Raw genomic sequence first — 15,412 nt, forward strand, 5'->3', positions numbered from 1 at the left:
AGATAAAATAAATAAAGTTCAATAAAAAAATTCTTAAAAAAAAAAGTTAAAAAGAAATTGGCTTCACGAACCAGTCTATGATGTAGTTATTAAGCATGCTATGGAGGAAGCCAGATCCTACATTGCTGGCTGGGGTTCAAATCCTGGCCCTGGAGGCAACTAATGGGTGCACACACATGCCCAGGATCCTGGGGGAATGGAGACTTGGAGAAAGTGTTGAGGTGTGACCAGGCGCCACGGCGGGTACTTCCTCTCTCTCTCTCTCTCTCTCTCTCGTGCACACACACACACACACACACACCCTATCATGACAAAAAGAAAAAAATGTTTAGGTTAAAAACATTAAATGGTCTCATAAGGGTGGTACACACTTTTTATTAGACTTAGTCCTAGGAACTCCCTGTTTTTGGTGTTAACAGAAGTGATATTGCCTTTGGTATTTCATTTGATAGGTGCAGGATACTGAGATAAAGAAATGCAATTGACTTTTCCATTATAAGAACCAGTATAGGTTCTTATTTTTAAGAATTTATTTATACATTATTTTTGACTTCCTATGTAGACAGACATCATTTGGAAATAACAACATTTTGTTTCTTCCTTTCCCAATTTCTTTTCTCCCCTGCCTCCATGTTGCTGCACTAGCTGGGGTCACCTGTGCAGTTAAATAGGCTGAACAGAAGACGTACGGGTAGGCAGCCTCACCTCGTTATTGATCTTGAAAGGAATACATCCACTCAACAATGATGGCTGCAGGATTTTGGAAAATATCTTGACATTAAGAAAGTTTTATCTTGCTCTACTACATTTGGGCTAAAAGCTTTTTATCTTGTGGTAGGTATTGAATTTTGTCAAATGATTCCTTTTTAGTCTCTTGAAAAGACCAGTTTCCCTCTTTAATTTTTCAATATGGTGATTGTTAAATCACACTTAGATTGCCAAATTTTAAAATTACTGGGAATAAGTATCCATTACATTATTTTATCTTTTTGAATCTTAGCCATGTCTATGGTTTTTTCTGCTCTTTTCATTCTTTTCATTCTTTTTCATTCATTCTTTCTTTCTCTTTCTCTTTCTTCTTCCTTCCTTCTTTCCTCCCCTTCCTCCCTCCCTTCCCTTTCCTCTCTTCTTTCTTCTTTCTCTTTCTATCTTCTTTTTAGTTTGAAAAATTCATTTACCTGTGTTGCCTAAGGGCTGGCCCCTGGCCTAGTGGTTAAGGGAACCAGATCCCTCGTGCCCAACCACGACTGACTCCTTCCTACAGGTTTGACATGCCAAGTGTACGTGTGCAGCTTTCCAAAATCCCAACAGGATGGGGAAATGGAAAAGGAATTGCTGCATGACCATGCCTTGTCAGAGGGTGCTTTCTCCTTCTCCCTCTCTCTCTCCCTTTGTCTCTCTGTTCTTCTCTGGGGAGTACACATGCCCTCTGGCAATTGAAAAAAGCTGTTGCCTTCATTGCTTCATAATGATAGAGATAAAAGAAAAGAGAAAGAATTTTTCTGAATACCTGTTACATGAAAGGCCCTCTTTTAAGTGCTTTACTAACATTATCTCATTTGAGGTTTTGCTTTTTTAATTGTCAGAGGGCATGTGCTCATTGATTTCCTATGTAGACAAACATCATTTGGAAATAACAACATTTTGTTTCTTCCTTTCCCAATTTCATATCTTCCCTGCCTCCATGTTGCTGCACTAGCTGGGGTCACCTGTGCAGAGAGACAGAGAGAGAAAGCATTCCCTAAAGGGGCATGATCACGCTACAATCCTCCCTCCTTCAGCCTGTCAGGATTTTTGGCATGCATGCACATGTGCCTGGCATGCATTTCAAGTCTCTGGGGCGGGGTTTCAAACCTGGGTTGGCCATGTGCAATCCAGCTTCCTTAACCAGTGCACCACAGAGCTGGCCCTTCAGCTTTTCCCCTATGAGGTGGGTATTATTAGTCCTCTTTTATAGATGAGAAAATGTAGCAGAGAGGTAAGTGCTTGCATAGTGACTACATTGGGATTTGCTTTCAGGAGCGAGTGACTCAACAGCTGTGTTCTTCCCAGGACACCTTACTGTCATGTCATCCAGGAGATGATCTCCCCTTCTGTCTTTTAGCTACAGTCAACACAAAAACCACACAGTAGGAGCCAAACTGCTTCCCTCTTCCGGGCTGTTTCCGCTGGAATTTCTCATCATAAACTGTGCTCCTACTGCCACCTGCTGGCAGCTCCACATAGGCTGAGCTATCTTTGTAAATCCCTCAACCTTTGTGAATTCAGGAGACAAACCATTGGGCTCACAAAAAAAAAAAAAAAAAAAAAAGGCAAGAGGCTGAATGCAGAAAACCAGCTGATAAATCTTCCCCGAAGTTGGTAAAGCTATAAGGGAGGCATACTTCGCATCGATAATGCCTCTCCTCTCCTGGAGATAAGCCCTTTCTTCTCGGTAGCTGCTCTCAGTTTTCATCAGATTGCATCTGTCTCCAGGTATTGAAAGAAAGCAGATTCTGTTATCCAGACCATCTCAATTTGGACGGGCTCTCTTGCTAAACAGGAGGATGCCATGGCCGCAGCATTAACCCTGATGGCCACGCTGAAAACCAACAACCCGGCAGGTACCAAACAAACCTCCACCAAGAAAATCCCACATCGCTAGCCTGGCTAGGCTTGGCCTCTTGGCAGAAGGAAGCAGGGCCTGGGGGATTCAGGCCACTGCATGTCTTGGTACTTCATGTGGGCAGCCAGGGCCACAAGAAGACTTCATTCCTTTTGTCAAAGACACACACACACTCACACCCACACACACCCACACACACACACACCCTGCAAAACATAATGATGTGCTAGCCGGGGTGGATGGTTAGATTTTTGCTTTTCTTTGTCTCTCTTTCGCTGACAAAAATGGGGAAAAACCCTTTTCAGAGGCGGGGGAGTTTATTTCTGACTGTTGGAAAGAAAGAAAGCAGGAATTGTTGTCAGGACAATTAGGAGCTCATCAAAGCCTCATTTTGCTCATCAGCCATCATTGCCCTCTGTCCCGCACCCCCGCATGTTCCTTTAATTCAATGCCCGTCTAATGAATAACTCCCAGGAACAAAAGACCCTTTCAGGCTGGCTCACATAATTATTAGAGGAGCCTTGCATAACTGTCGCAGACGACTCATGTTTTCAGGCCTGTCTCTAAATTTGGTTATTCACAACCTCTATAGCTCAATATTATTGCCTAACTGTGATCATTTTCTAATTATCCTAATAATACCTATTAAATAATTCCCATTAAGTCACTTGAGCCGGCGTAGCGCAGGCCAGCTCAAATACAACTTAACCTAATAAGCATTGGTCATTCATTAAGCAACAGGGCAATCTCTTAAAGGGACTGAATAGAATATTAAGCCGCAAAGGAATATTATTATTGCACAAATGTTATTATGAGTTAGAGTGTATTATTTTGTGGCCTGGTTTGCAAATTCCCATTTGGTTTCCTCTGAGGCCACTCTGAATGACTTGACTCCTTGGGTCTCCAGTCCTTGGTTGGTCTGCATCTGTCACTCACATGAGGACAATCAAGGAGTAAAAGACCCATAAACCTAACAGAGGAATTAAATTACCAAGGATATAAAGGGAATGAATGGAATCCATCTTCCGGCTGGTTGGCACACCTTTGAAAACCCCGCCTGGCTGGGTTTCTTTACTTACAATTCAAGGTGGGGGTGTGTGTGTCTTTTTTTTTTTTCTTTTTTTTCCCCTCTCATTTAGTGATGAGGAAGATTTTCAGGAGAAGCTTCGAAAATTTGGTTTCTATCATTTAAATTTTAAGCAGTAAAGATTAGAAAGAATTTTTTTAAAATGCATACATGTGGGCCCTTGCTATTTTATAAAGTAATATTAGGTAGCCTTTATTGAATGTCCACCGTGCAACAGATACTCTGGTAGACATTTTGCCCACAACATCCCTAATTCTTTTCTTTTTTTGGAGAGGTTTTTGCTATAGGATGCGTGCGCTCGCCAGAAAGGAGGAGAAAGACAGAGGGACAGAAAGTGAGAAATCACCCTGCCGCAATTGCTTCTCCTCCATTCTCTTTTCGGGATCTTGGGCACACACGCACACATGCCTGTCGTGAGTTTAAGCCACCGGATCCAGGATTCAAACTGCAACACCCCTAATTCTTAAAGTGACCTGGTGCTGGAGGAATTATTTTCTCCATTTTTTTGGATAAGGAGTCTGGGGCCAGAGAGACTAGGTGATTTTCCCAGGGCTGCACAGACTGTGAACACAGGATTCTCTGTTGTTCACAGCTCTGCTTTTCCGCCCAGGTCTCAGGCTGGCATGGCTTGGTAACAGCAAATGGAACCATGCCTCAGCCTTGCTGCTTCAGCCCTTTCATTTCTAGGGCGCTCACTAAAATCAGCAGATCCCTAAAGATAAGTACCAGAGCCTTCTAGATTGGGACGAGGATCAAAGAACAGACAAGGATGGCCATTCTACCAAAGTCCCACCAGCAGCTGCAGAGACAGGGAGTGACTCTGGGTCCAAGCAACAAGAAACAGTCACCATTTTTGTAATGAAGCTGCCTGCCTTTTTTTGTTTGTTTGTTTTTTATAGGGCAAGTGTGCTTGCCAGAGAGAGAGAGAGAGAGAGAGAGCGAGCGAGAGAGAGCGAGCAAGAAAGGGAGAAATCACCCTCCACCAGGAGGGATGGGTGCAATCGTTTTGTCACTAACACACACACACAACACCATCCCTTCTCCTCCTGCCTCATTTTCCTTTTGGGATTTTAGGCATGCATGCACGCACCCCTGGGGTTGTCTCTCAAGTCACCAGGCCTGGTGCTCAAACCATGCTGTTGGCCGTGTGGGATCCAGCTGCCTTAACCACCACCACACCATTGGCTGGCATTAATGAAACCCATTTCTGATAAGAGAGTTTGGGCTATCTTTGCAAGAGAATCCATGGCATATTTGAGTAAGAAATGAATGATCTACTCCACGCCAGGCATTGGGTTAGCGGTTTCACATAGCTAATATCCACTATAAATACAAAACATGCGTATGATCGGGACCAGCAGTTGGCATAATGGCTATGTCACTGGACACCCATGTAGTCGACCATGGTTTGAGTGTCAGAACTGGTGGCTTAAACTCACACCAGGCACATGTGCGTGTGTGCCCAAGATCCCAAGAAGCGAGTGGAGGAGAAAGGATTGTGGCGCGGCCATCCCCACGGGGGGGTGATTTTTCACTTTCTGTCTCTCTGTCTTTCTGGCACGTATACGCCCCCTATAGCAAAACCCTCTCAAGAAGAAAAAAGGGTATGATCACCACTCCCAATTTACAAACAAGGAAACTGAGGCGGGGGTAGAGTCTGACTCCAACATTTCCCTGGTGTCTGTCCCAGCACAGAGCTCAGGGAGCTGAAGTCTCAGGCCCCTTAGCTGATGGGCCCTGACGGGGCTCTGGGCACAGCCCTCACAATTGTACATGCATGACTTTGTCTGAGTTCAGGCCTCAGAAGGTATAGATCTGCCCTTGCTAACATCATCACTCTCAAATATTAGGACTTGTAAAAGAATTGCAGCCCTAACTAGGATTGCAATCCTGTCAGTAGGTTAAGTAACATGTACCACGTTGTTCACATTGCTGTCCCCAGAGATATGTGTTTTCAGTGTTTGGTTTTTCACACTTTATTTTCCTCATACAGCAAGCTAAAGATATCACGTCATGAAACTAAAGAGACAGTACCCCCAACAAACTCTACGGGCCTAATTCATTAGCCACATCCCTTCTGTCTGGTTTCCAAAATATGTACATTTCTTTAAGTCATCCCATGCCTGAAAACCCCTCACTGGCTCCTCATTTGTTAAAAGATTTCATGGCTTTTCACATCCGGCCTTTGCAGGTACGGTTCCCTCTGCTAGGACCATCTCATTGCACAGTTAACTCCGGTTCCTCCTCTACTTCTCATCTTAGATATTGCCCCTTCCAGGCAGCCTCACCTGATGGCTGCCTCTGCTGTCACCCAGATCACTTAGGACCCTCCTGGTCCTGTTCACATGCACCCTAATACTTGTTCCTATCACAGCACCTGTCATTCTGGGTTGCAGTTTATCTATCGGGTTGTTGATGACCAACGACCTAGTGTGTGTCTGCATCTCTCAATGCATCCTACTTGCTGTTACAGACCCAGTGTCTTAATGTCCAACACACAGTCAGTCTTTTCTAGATAAATCTAAGAATCTGAAGCTATCTGTGGAATGGCTACCATTTATTGCTTTGCTTTGAGCCATGTAATGTGTAATTTAAACATCATATATATTCTACAAAAGTTTTTTTTGAACACACGGTCTTGCTATGTTGCTACCTCATCCGACTGGCATGCACCATTGTACCTAGCTCTCTTTAAGATAGAATCCCTCTCATGTTGCCCAGGCCAGTCTTGAACTTGCAATCCTCCTGTCACAGCCTCTGAAGTTGCTGGGATGACAGGCACGTGATATAGTACACAGGCCTCCTAATGTGGTCAGATTCTGTGGAGCAAGGGTTCTTAGCAGTGTGCACCATCATGGCTGGGCCTATCACTTCTTCTTTAACCCTTTCATCAGTGCAGTAAGGTAGGAGACCACCAATATCTATATTTTTGATGAGACGTTGAAAGTTTATGAAGGTTTATAACATGTCTGGCCCAAGGTCACACAGGTAGAAAAGGGTAAAGCCGGGACTTTGATTCTGGCTCTGGGCTTTGAGTCACTACCAGCATTACTTGAATAGCCAGGTATTTCCTTGATTGTACCTGAATACCTGAACTATAAAGAACATTCATGCCTGCCAGAAGAGGGGCTGGGGAGATCAGAAACCCAGTTACAAGGCCCATAGGCTAACTGGGGCCCCGGGAAGTTCGAATGGGCTACAAGTTTGATCTGGAAGTGAGAAGCAGCTTTGGCTTTAGGGTGCCCCTTGATGGATACACGGAGGGTGACAAGGTCTCGTGGTTTTGTCCAGATGGCTGGACCAGCATGATTCGTAGGCCCTCGACCCAGACCCAGGCTCACTGCTGTGACTGGCCAGGGCCACGTACGTACCTGCTTCTCCTCTCAGGGCCTTCTCCAGCTGCACGCCCTGGATCTCTGAAGCCCTCTGCCGCTCCTCCACCTCCTCCAGCTGCCTCTGGATGGCCTGCAATGCCAGGGTCACAGGTCACACAAGGACCTTCGACACAGGGGGGCCAGCAAGGGGGCTGATTCTATCATTCATTTCCCAGGAGGAAGAAGCAGATGTACCCGTAATGCTACTTCGAAAAACTGAGCAAGGACCTCTGAACTCTCAAACAACCACACTGAGGTTTCCCTCCTTTAGCAGGAAACATAAGAATCTTCTAGTGTGTTCTATCTGTACCCAAGTAGACATTAGAGCAAGGCCAATTTGATATGGCCAATCACACAGATGTCCTCTAAGCTGCTGGGCTGGGTGGCAGTCCCATGTCCCTGGACTCCTTGGTGCTCACAGCCTCTGACTATGGCCATGACTATGGCCATGACATAGTCATAGTGATGGTGACTGTAGCACTGCTTAGAACAGAGCGGTGGCTCCAGGGACAAACACAGAGTATGAATGCTTTGATCCCTTTCTCCCAAGACCCGCAGATACCTCCCGTCTGGAGCAGGAGACCTGGGCGACCCTTACCACTGCGCCTTCCTTCTTCAGATTGCCCTACTCCTCTCAGCTACGACTGCATCTCCTCTTCACTGCTTCGCGGGCTAGTGCCTGGGTTCTCTCACTGTAGACGTTTACCCTGGCTTTGTTACTAGCAGGTTATTATGACAAGTCACAAGACACCCAACTCATTAAAGGTCAACCTCCCGCTCTCCTTAGGCATCATAGGCACCGGTTAGGGTTCGGGGGTCATGACTGTGTTTGCGTTTACATCCATTTCCCTACCAGCTGTCACTCTCGTATGTCTTAGGAAGGGAAGTTAGAAGGAAGCCTTTCCTACCTAACTTTTGCTCGTCCCCGTCAGTCTTCTCTGCTTTCAAACACCTGCCGAAAGACACGCCTCTTAACAGAGCAGACTTGACACCGGGCAGGACAGGCATATTGAAGGCACTGCCAGCTGTGAGGGCAGGCAGAAGGCCTGTGCTCCTCCTCCGCCTTACTTCTGCTCTGTCTCGCTCCCCTTCCTCATCCTCACATATTTCTAAATGTCCCCTCAAATCAGGGGATCAGTAGCTGAAGCACCTTGAACCTTGAAGACACCCAAGCAGGGGCAGGGTCTGAGCAGTCGCCTGGCTGTTCTTGCTCCAGCTACGTGTGTGAACATACCATCTGAAATAGGTGGAAATGCTATTTACCATTCCTTGTCATTTCAGACCCTCTTCCCCTCTGTCTCTGTTTTAAAGATAATTATGTCTTTGTAAATCGGGACTTGCTGGCACGATGCAGAATTGCTGAAGGGAAGTACTTAAATGACTCCATTACTGATTACTGTGCAGTTACAGCTATGTGGTTGTTCTGGGCTACGTTGTGTCCCCTCCAAAATCCATGGTTGTAACCCTAAGCCCTCCTGTCACTGTAGCCAGAGATAGGACTTTTCGGAGGTAGTTTAGATGAAATGAGTTCATAACGGCGGAGCCCTCATCCAGTAGCACTTGTGGCCTCAGAAGAAGAGAGAGATACACCAGAGACCTGTCTCTGTCACACAAAAGCTCATGCAAGGACACAGCGAGCAGGTCACAGTCTACAAGCCCAGGAAACAGGTCCCACTTGACACCACACTGATGGCCTCTTGATCTTGGGCTCCTGCTCCAGCCACTGCTTAGAACAGAGTGGGGGCTCCAGGAGCAGATGCCTGTGGTCGAAGCCACCCGGTTTATGACGTTTTGTTACGACAGCCCGTGCAGTCTAATACGGTGGTCATTCTTTAGACACCAAGGATGAAAGTCCCAAAGACCAAAAGGACTGCTACGGGTTCTAGTAGGTCAGAACTCAAAGGGTAACTCTTCTCTGATTAATTACTGGAGAGAAGATAAGGAGGGGAGGGTGTCATAAAGACTTGTCTTGCTCTTAAAAAGAAAACCTGCGACGTTTCAAGGAGACCCATTTTAGAGACTGCGAATGGACAGAGATGAGTTTATGGGGGTTGCCCTGTGCACTAGGTGAAAGGGGGTCAGAGTCACCTAGGAAGGACTAAAGGGGATGGACTGAGTGGCTTCCTTCTTGTCAGAGGCCGCCTGAAGATATGACGGTTAGGTGGAGGGAGAAAGGAGAAGGGAGGGAGGGTCCATTGTAACGACATGAGGAGGGCTTTCAGCTCCACACTCCCAGGAACTCCCAGATCGCAGGCCCACTCATTCCACTCAGGTTTGTTTTCTGACCTGAGCCTTATAAAGTCTTTTCAACTCTTCTTGCTTAACCAACTGCTTAGTTGCTTTTTCCAGCTTCCTTCTTCTTCTAAGCGTCTTCCTCTCCTGTAAAAATCAATACAGGAAAAAAAAAACAAACAAGGTCTGAGAGAAATGGAGTTGAAATGTACAAAATACCATCAAGGCCCTCTAACCTTGCCACGGGACAGCTCCTAACCACTGCTCGGTTTCTATGCCAGAATAAATGACCACCAATAAAACATTCTGCAGGGCTAGAAAGGATCCAAATCTGTGCTGTTCGAAATCTGGAACCTGCGTTTTCCTTATTCCCCTCCAAATCTAGCTGAATGGCAAAGTTAAGTTTATGACTATGAAATAAAAACTGAGTAACAGTAAAAGAAAAGAAAACAAAGACATATGGAACCCACGAGCCATGTGTGGCTCCTGGGCGCTTGGAATGAAGTGAGTGTGAGTAAGAAACTACATTTTAAATGAAAGTTTAATGAACTTAAATGTAAACTTAAGTAGCCCCACATGGTGCTGGATTGGAGAACTGGTGTGTATGTGGGGTGTCTTTGGAGGGAGTGTACGGTTGGTGTGTAGGTGGGAGTGGCTTTATAGATTACAGATCAGGTTGAGTGGCAGGGAGGACTGATGCAAGACCCATACCTTACATAGGTGCTACCAGACGGTTCAGGAAGAAGCCAGGACAGATAGGCAGGCGGGTGGGCAGGCAGACAGACACACACATTCTCTTGCTCCATATCCCCCTTTCCCCATGAAAAATTTAAATACTACTTAGGTAAGGTCTATAGTACCTAATTAAACCTGGGAAGAGGGGCACACATCTAAATAATTCAAACAGAAGTCTTTCTTGGCTTGGCGTTGGCATGCGATGGCTCCCCTTCCCTACCTTGCTTTTCTTGTTCTACCATGTCTTAGCACTGTGCTCCACCGAGGTTGGGCTTAGAGATTTCTTTTCAAGACTGGCAGAAATGAATGTGGAATTGAAAAGTTGTAGCTAGCTTGGTGCTTGGGTTTTTGATAACTGTGGCTGAAGGATCGTTTGCTTGTTAAATGCCTATCTATCCATAGTGGGGATAGAGACCTTGAAGAGAGGGCTGACCCTGTAACTGCCAGAGCAATCGGGCCCGCAGAGGTCAGCGGAGCCTTGAAAGCACACGTGTTACAGGGTTTTAGAGACCTCTGTCATTCCGTTTCCCAGCCCACGGATATGAACAGAGAAACCGTCACTCACCTTAGGAAAGTGTCCAGTTTTGAGGCTTCAGAACCTCCAACCATCAGATCACCAGTGAAAAAATTAATCTCAGTGATGAAAATTTGCTTTTCTAGAATTCTTTTTGGGATCTTAAAGAGTTTCTTCAATTTTGGAAAGAAATTTGTCTTTCAGAACACAACATATCCCACATCATATCATCTGTTTCTAGGGGATGACTTCCAGATAAACAATCACTCTGAACAGTGGTGGTAGGCCTTTTGCATGGGGCCTCCCCCAGTCGGGGGCTGGAGCCTTTCTGGAAAGGCTGGGGTGGGAGGAAGGTGATAGGAATCAGTGATCGTAGTCATCCAGGGGTTGCCTCATTGGCTCGAAAGGCTGGGGTGGGAGGAAGGTGATAGGAATCAGTGATCGTAGTTATCCAGGGGTTGCCTCATTGGCTCTATGGGGAGAGTCAGTTCATTTATTGAGCAAGTATCTCTCAGGCCTCCATTATATTAGCCCACATAATAAATCAGTGTCGATGGAGTGCTATGTGCTAGACACTGTACTAATTACTTCCCATGCATCTCACTTATTGCCCAAATTCCACTTATCGGGCCATCAAGAAAGTCATGACACATTTTTGCATAGGAAAACATACAAAAATATGTCATGGCTTTCTGGGTGACCTGCTATTTTACAGATAAGGAAAATAAAATACAGAGAGGCTAAATTACCTACCCAAGATGCACAATTAGTAATTGGTAGAACCAGGAGTCAAGGCCAGATAGCCTGGATCCATGTTTTTCTCGAATCTGTGCTGCCTTTCCTTGTGCCTGATACCATTTGGGCCCACTCAGGACCCCACCTGTGGGCACTAGAGGCAGGAAGTGTCAGGGTTTCCTTTGAAATGAAGACTGTTTAACACACTGTCAGGGGGTGGTCTGACAGCATCCTGTGGTCTTAGAGCACCCCGGCAACAAAGCTACCAACCCCTGACTGCTTTATTAAGAGTTGGCAAGGCAGAGACCAGAAGAGGAAAAGAAGGAGCATTGCCTTTTATTAGAAAGATGTTGACATGGGAAAAAAGGAGACTTTATTAACAACAACTCACACAGCCTCGTGCTATGCTGAGCATAGTTCTCAAGTCCTCAGGGATGGTGCTGATGCAGAGAGGAGAGGAAAGAGGTGGAAAGATAAGAAAGAAAAGATCCAGCAGGGAGAAACTTGGAAGCAGCAAGGACAAGCTGGGACATCCCTTCCTGTCTCGTCTCTCAGATGCGCAGGTTTGAGAGGAGAGGCAGAGGTGGTGGGGAGGGCATATCCTGTCTCTGTTTTTCGAGTTAGGGTTCACTGAAGCTGGCATGGGCCCTGTGCCACCTGGCTGGGAACACACCTGAATGGGACAGAAGAGACAAAGCAACCAGAGGGCAAAAACCTCCCCTTGTTCCGTCAGCATGAGCTTTTGGGAAGTCATGAGGAAGAAATCCTCTTTCCAGCTTCCCCTCCTGTGGGAGCAGAAGCCAGGTGAGCCAGGCGAGCGCTAGCACTCGGCAAGGCCCAGTGATGACAGGCTCAGTCCAGGCCAGCAGGAGATGAGGAGCTATTTGTGAGACTAGTCCTGGATACCAAGGTTTGGCAATTTCCATGTGTTAGGGCCCCTCCATTCTTTTATTCTCCATGACTGCCAGGGTGGCCGATGCTGGAGTTTGTCTAATTTGAATGCAGAATTAATTTAGGGTCACTCAAGGGGATGAGAGGGGCAGTAAGAAGATCCCAGAAATCAACCCAGCACCCAGAACTCATCTATGTTGAATAATGAACTAATTAGGGGAAAACCCCCCAGAGAGAAATGCGAACCATGCATGTTCTCTGCCTCATCCACGTACTCATGGATGCATGCACATCCCATCCCTCTTGACTAGCTCTAAGCTGGGCCATGGGAAGTTGGCACCCCTGAGTGACTTGTGATGACGCCAGAGCTCTTAATGCCAGATACGGAAAAGTTGAGTTTAAGTAAATACATTTGATTGTCTCCCTCCTTTCCCAGATCTCCCCTGTTCCAAAAAATAAACACTACCAGAGCAGTGAACTGCTTCTCCGTCCATCCGGCAAACATGTGAGGTCTAGCCAACTAGTCCCTGGCCCCTTGGTCCCAGTAAAAACACTCTAGCCCTGGTGGATAAAGATAACAGTGGGCTTTGGGTCATGGGACACTTGTGTCCATGTACGTGACATATAGACACATTAACATACATGTAGCAGTGTTTGTGTGCTTTATCTGGGAGTAGGGAGTTGTTGACAGAGTTCTCCCCAAATATTAAAGCTCACTAAGCAAAGAAGACTGGAGTCTCTACAGCTGGCACATGGCTAGTCCCTTCCACAGTAGGGATTCTCAGAGCATCCACGTCTAGATGCAACTGCATGGTTCGTTTCATATTTCTGATTAAGATAAACATAACATTTTCCATGCAATCTGCCTCTAGTGATTCTTAAATGAAGCTGTGCTTCCCCCCAGGGAAGTGTGCATCTGTTTGCTCTGGTTTGTTTGACGGTTTGCTTGTTGGACTATGTGTTAAACCCACTTTAAGGGCTGCCATCACCAAATGGTTTCAAGTACATATGTCTCTCTTTTTTTTTTTTCCTCCCCAGTTTGACTCTTTGTGAAAGGAATGCTTCTAAAATTTTTTTTTAGAGGTTTTTGCTACAGGGCATGTGCACTCGCCAGCCAGCCAGCCAGAGACAGAGAGATAGAAAGTGAGAAATCACCCCCCCCCCCATGGGGGATGGCCACACCGCAATCCCTTCTCCTCTCAGGATCCTGGGCACACACGCACACGTACCCGGCGTGAGTTTTAAGCCACCGGGTCCGGGATGGGAACCGCGGTCGACTACATGGGAGTCCAGCAACATAGCCATTATGCTAACTGCTAGTCCCTCTAAAAGTGTTTTTAAAGAGATAGTCCTTGAGGTGTTCTGGTAGAAAAAGTACCCTGTCTGTCACATGCAGTGAAATGTGACCCTCCTAATGAGACCACTGCCCCATCAGCTAGGACCCTTTCAGGTTTGCCAAGTGTTGTTACCTGTGAGCGTAAGGAAAGCGGGGGATCAGATTCTTCATCTGCAGAGGAGGAGGTGGTAGAAGAGGCAGAAGAGACCTGCTCTGTCACCTGCTCTGTGACGTGGATGTGCTGGGAGCCTGAAATAGGAACAGAAAAACTCACTAAACTGCTAGTTTCCTTTCCTGCTCCATGAACCAAAGAGGCCTCTTCCTCCTTCCCCTTTGCCCACACTCCCTCCCTCCCTGCTCTCCACTCACTGCACCTGCCTTGAGCAAGAAGGCAGTACCTAAGGGCAACTGAAAATTTGTCCCTTCGTGTTAATTACATTTCTGGGTCCCTGCCAAGAGCTGTGTAGCACTCTTCACATTTACAGCAAAAACAAAAAGAAAAAAAAAGGTATTATGCAGAAATCAATTAATTCCTTAAACAGCATCTATATAGTGTGTTGCTTAGAATGCATTCAGAGATTGCATCTATTATTAAAATGCATGTCTAAAGTTAGCGAGTTACCTAAATGCGTGTGTAAAGCTCGTTCTGCGGAGTAATTGAATGCAAAAAGTCGGAGCCGGCCCTTAAACAAACCGCCCTTCTGCGGCTCACGGCATCTGGCACCCATTTTTACGACATGACATCTGCTCAGTGTAAAAGAGCTGGCGTCAGAATGTCTGGTCACAGAAAAAAAAAAATCCCAAATGTAATCAGAAGCAAAAGGACTCTAAGCCTAAGGTTTTATCACATAGTCTCCTGCAACATAAATATTTCATTAATTATGGCTAAACACATGCCACTTCTATTTTCCCAACTTGCAGATATTATCACATCATCGAAGTGATGATCCAAATGCCAGGAAAGGCAGCGAAGCTAGGGATGGATCAACAGTGCAGGGTGCACATGGCTATGGGGAGTCGAAGGGGAGGTACACCTACTTCTGAACAAGAGATAGTGGCTAGAGGCAGCGAAGGGCCCATGTTAACTAGGACCTCTTTGTGATCTGGCTGGGCACCAAGTACCAGAAGGTCTTCCAGGTACTGCAGGAGGCTTTTATTCTTCCCAGCAAGAACATCTGTCCCTACACATCAACCTGATGCTGAGTTAATGATTAATTTCTGGATTAACTCTCTCTGGACGCTGCATCGGAACCAGCAAGGACTCCATCGTAGGAAATGGACTCATCTTTTCTCTGCGATGGTGGCTTCTACCTGAATAGAAGTGTGTGCTAGGAGGGAGGAGCAGAGGAGAAGCAATTCCAAGTCAGCGCACACTCTCTCCAGCCTGCATTTTCCTCCCCATAATTTTCAACTATCCACCCCAGTGGGAGAGACCAAATTTTACAAAATAAGGGTAATTTTAATCTCCAGGAACACATTTACATATGCTGCAATTCAAAGCAAAATAATGCAAAACATCCATATAATAACACAGTCTCTCTAGGGAGGGAAGTTCACTGTTTTCCACTTTAATTTGCCAGATGGGAAAGCTCAGGTAAAGAGGGAATCGGAGCGTTTTGCAATAGCGGGCGGAGGCACAGTTAGTGGTGACCCGAGACTTGTTAGTGGTTACCTCGTTCCTGCCACTAAATGATCACTGAGTAATTTGCTCGCTGGGTAGGCACTTCTTAGTGTGAGCTTGAGAAACTAACTTGACCTCCCTGAGTTTCTCAGAATCATGATTTCCCACTTGGAGGCAGAGTAAAGCTAATCAAGGTCAAGTGTCTAACGCAATGCCTGGTACATCAGTAGTCCATAGGGAGATTTTGTTGTCATTACCAGTGGCGGCAGCAGCCACCTTCTT

The 15,412-nt window shown here is 46.1% G+C and overlaps 1 protein-coding gene across 1 annotated transcript in view; it reads right to left on the minus strand.

Annotated features, from left to right (window-relative positions):
- MICAL2 (microtubule associated monooxygenase, calponin and LIM domain containing 2) overlaps positions 1–15,412 on the minus strand; it is a 181,519-nt gene that overhangs the window by 22,187 nt on the left and 143,920 nt on the right. The window contains exons 30-32 of the mRNA XM_027767848.1: positions 13,643–13,758; positions 9,353–9,445; positions 7,064–7,157 (exon numbers count right to left, since the gene is read on the minus strand). Coding sequence (XP_027623649.1) covers positions 7,064–7,157; positions 9,353–9,445; positions 13,643–13,758 — 303 coding nt within the window. The remainder of the gene's footprint in view (positions 1–7,063; positions 7,158–9,352; positions 9,446–13,642; positions 13,759–15,412) is intronic.

Source organism: Tupaia chinensis, unplaced genomic scaffold, assembly GCF_000334495.1.
Source record: "Tupaia chinensis unplaced genomic scaffold, TupChi_1.0 Scaffold144767_1, whole genome shotgun sequence".
Lineage (NCBI taxonomy): Eukaryota > Metazoa > Chordata > Mammalia > Scandentia > Tupaiidae > Tupaia > Tupaia belangeri.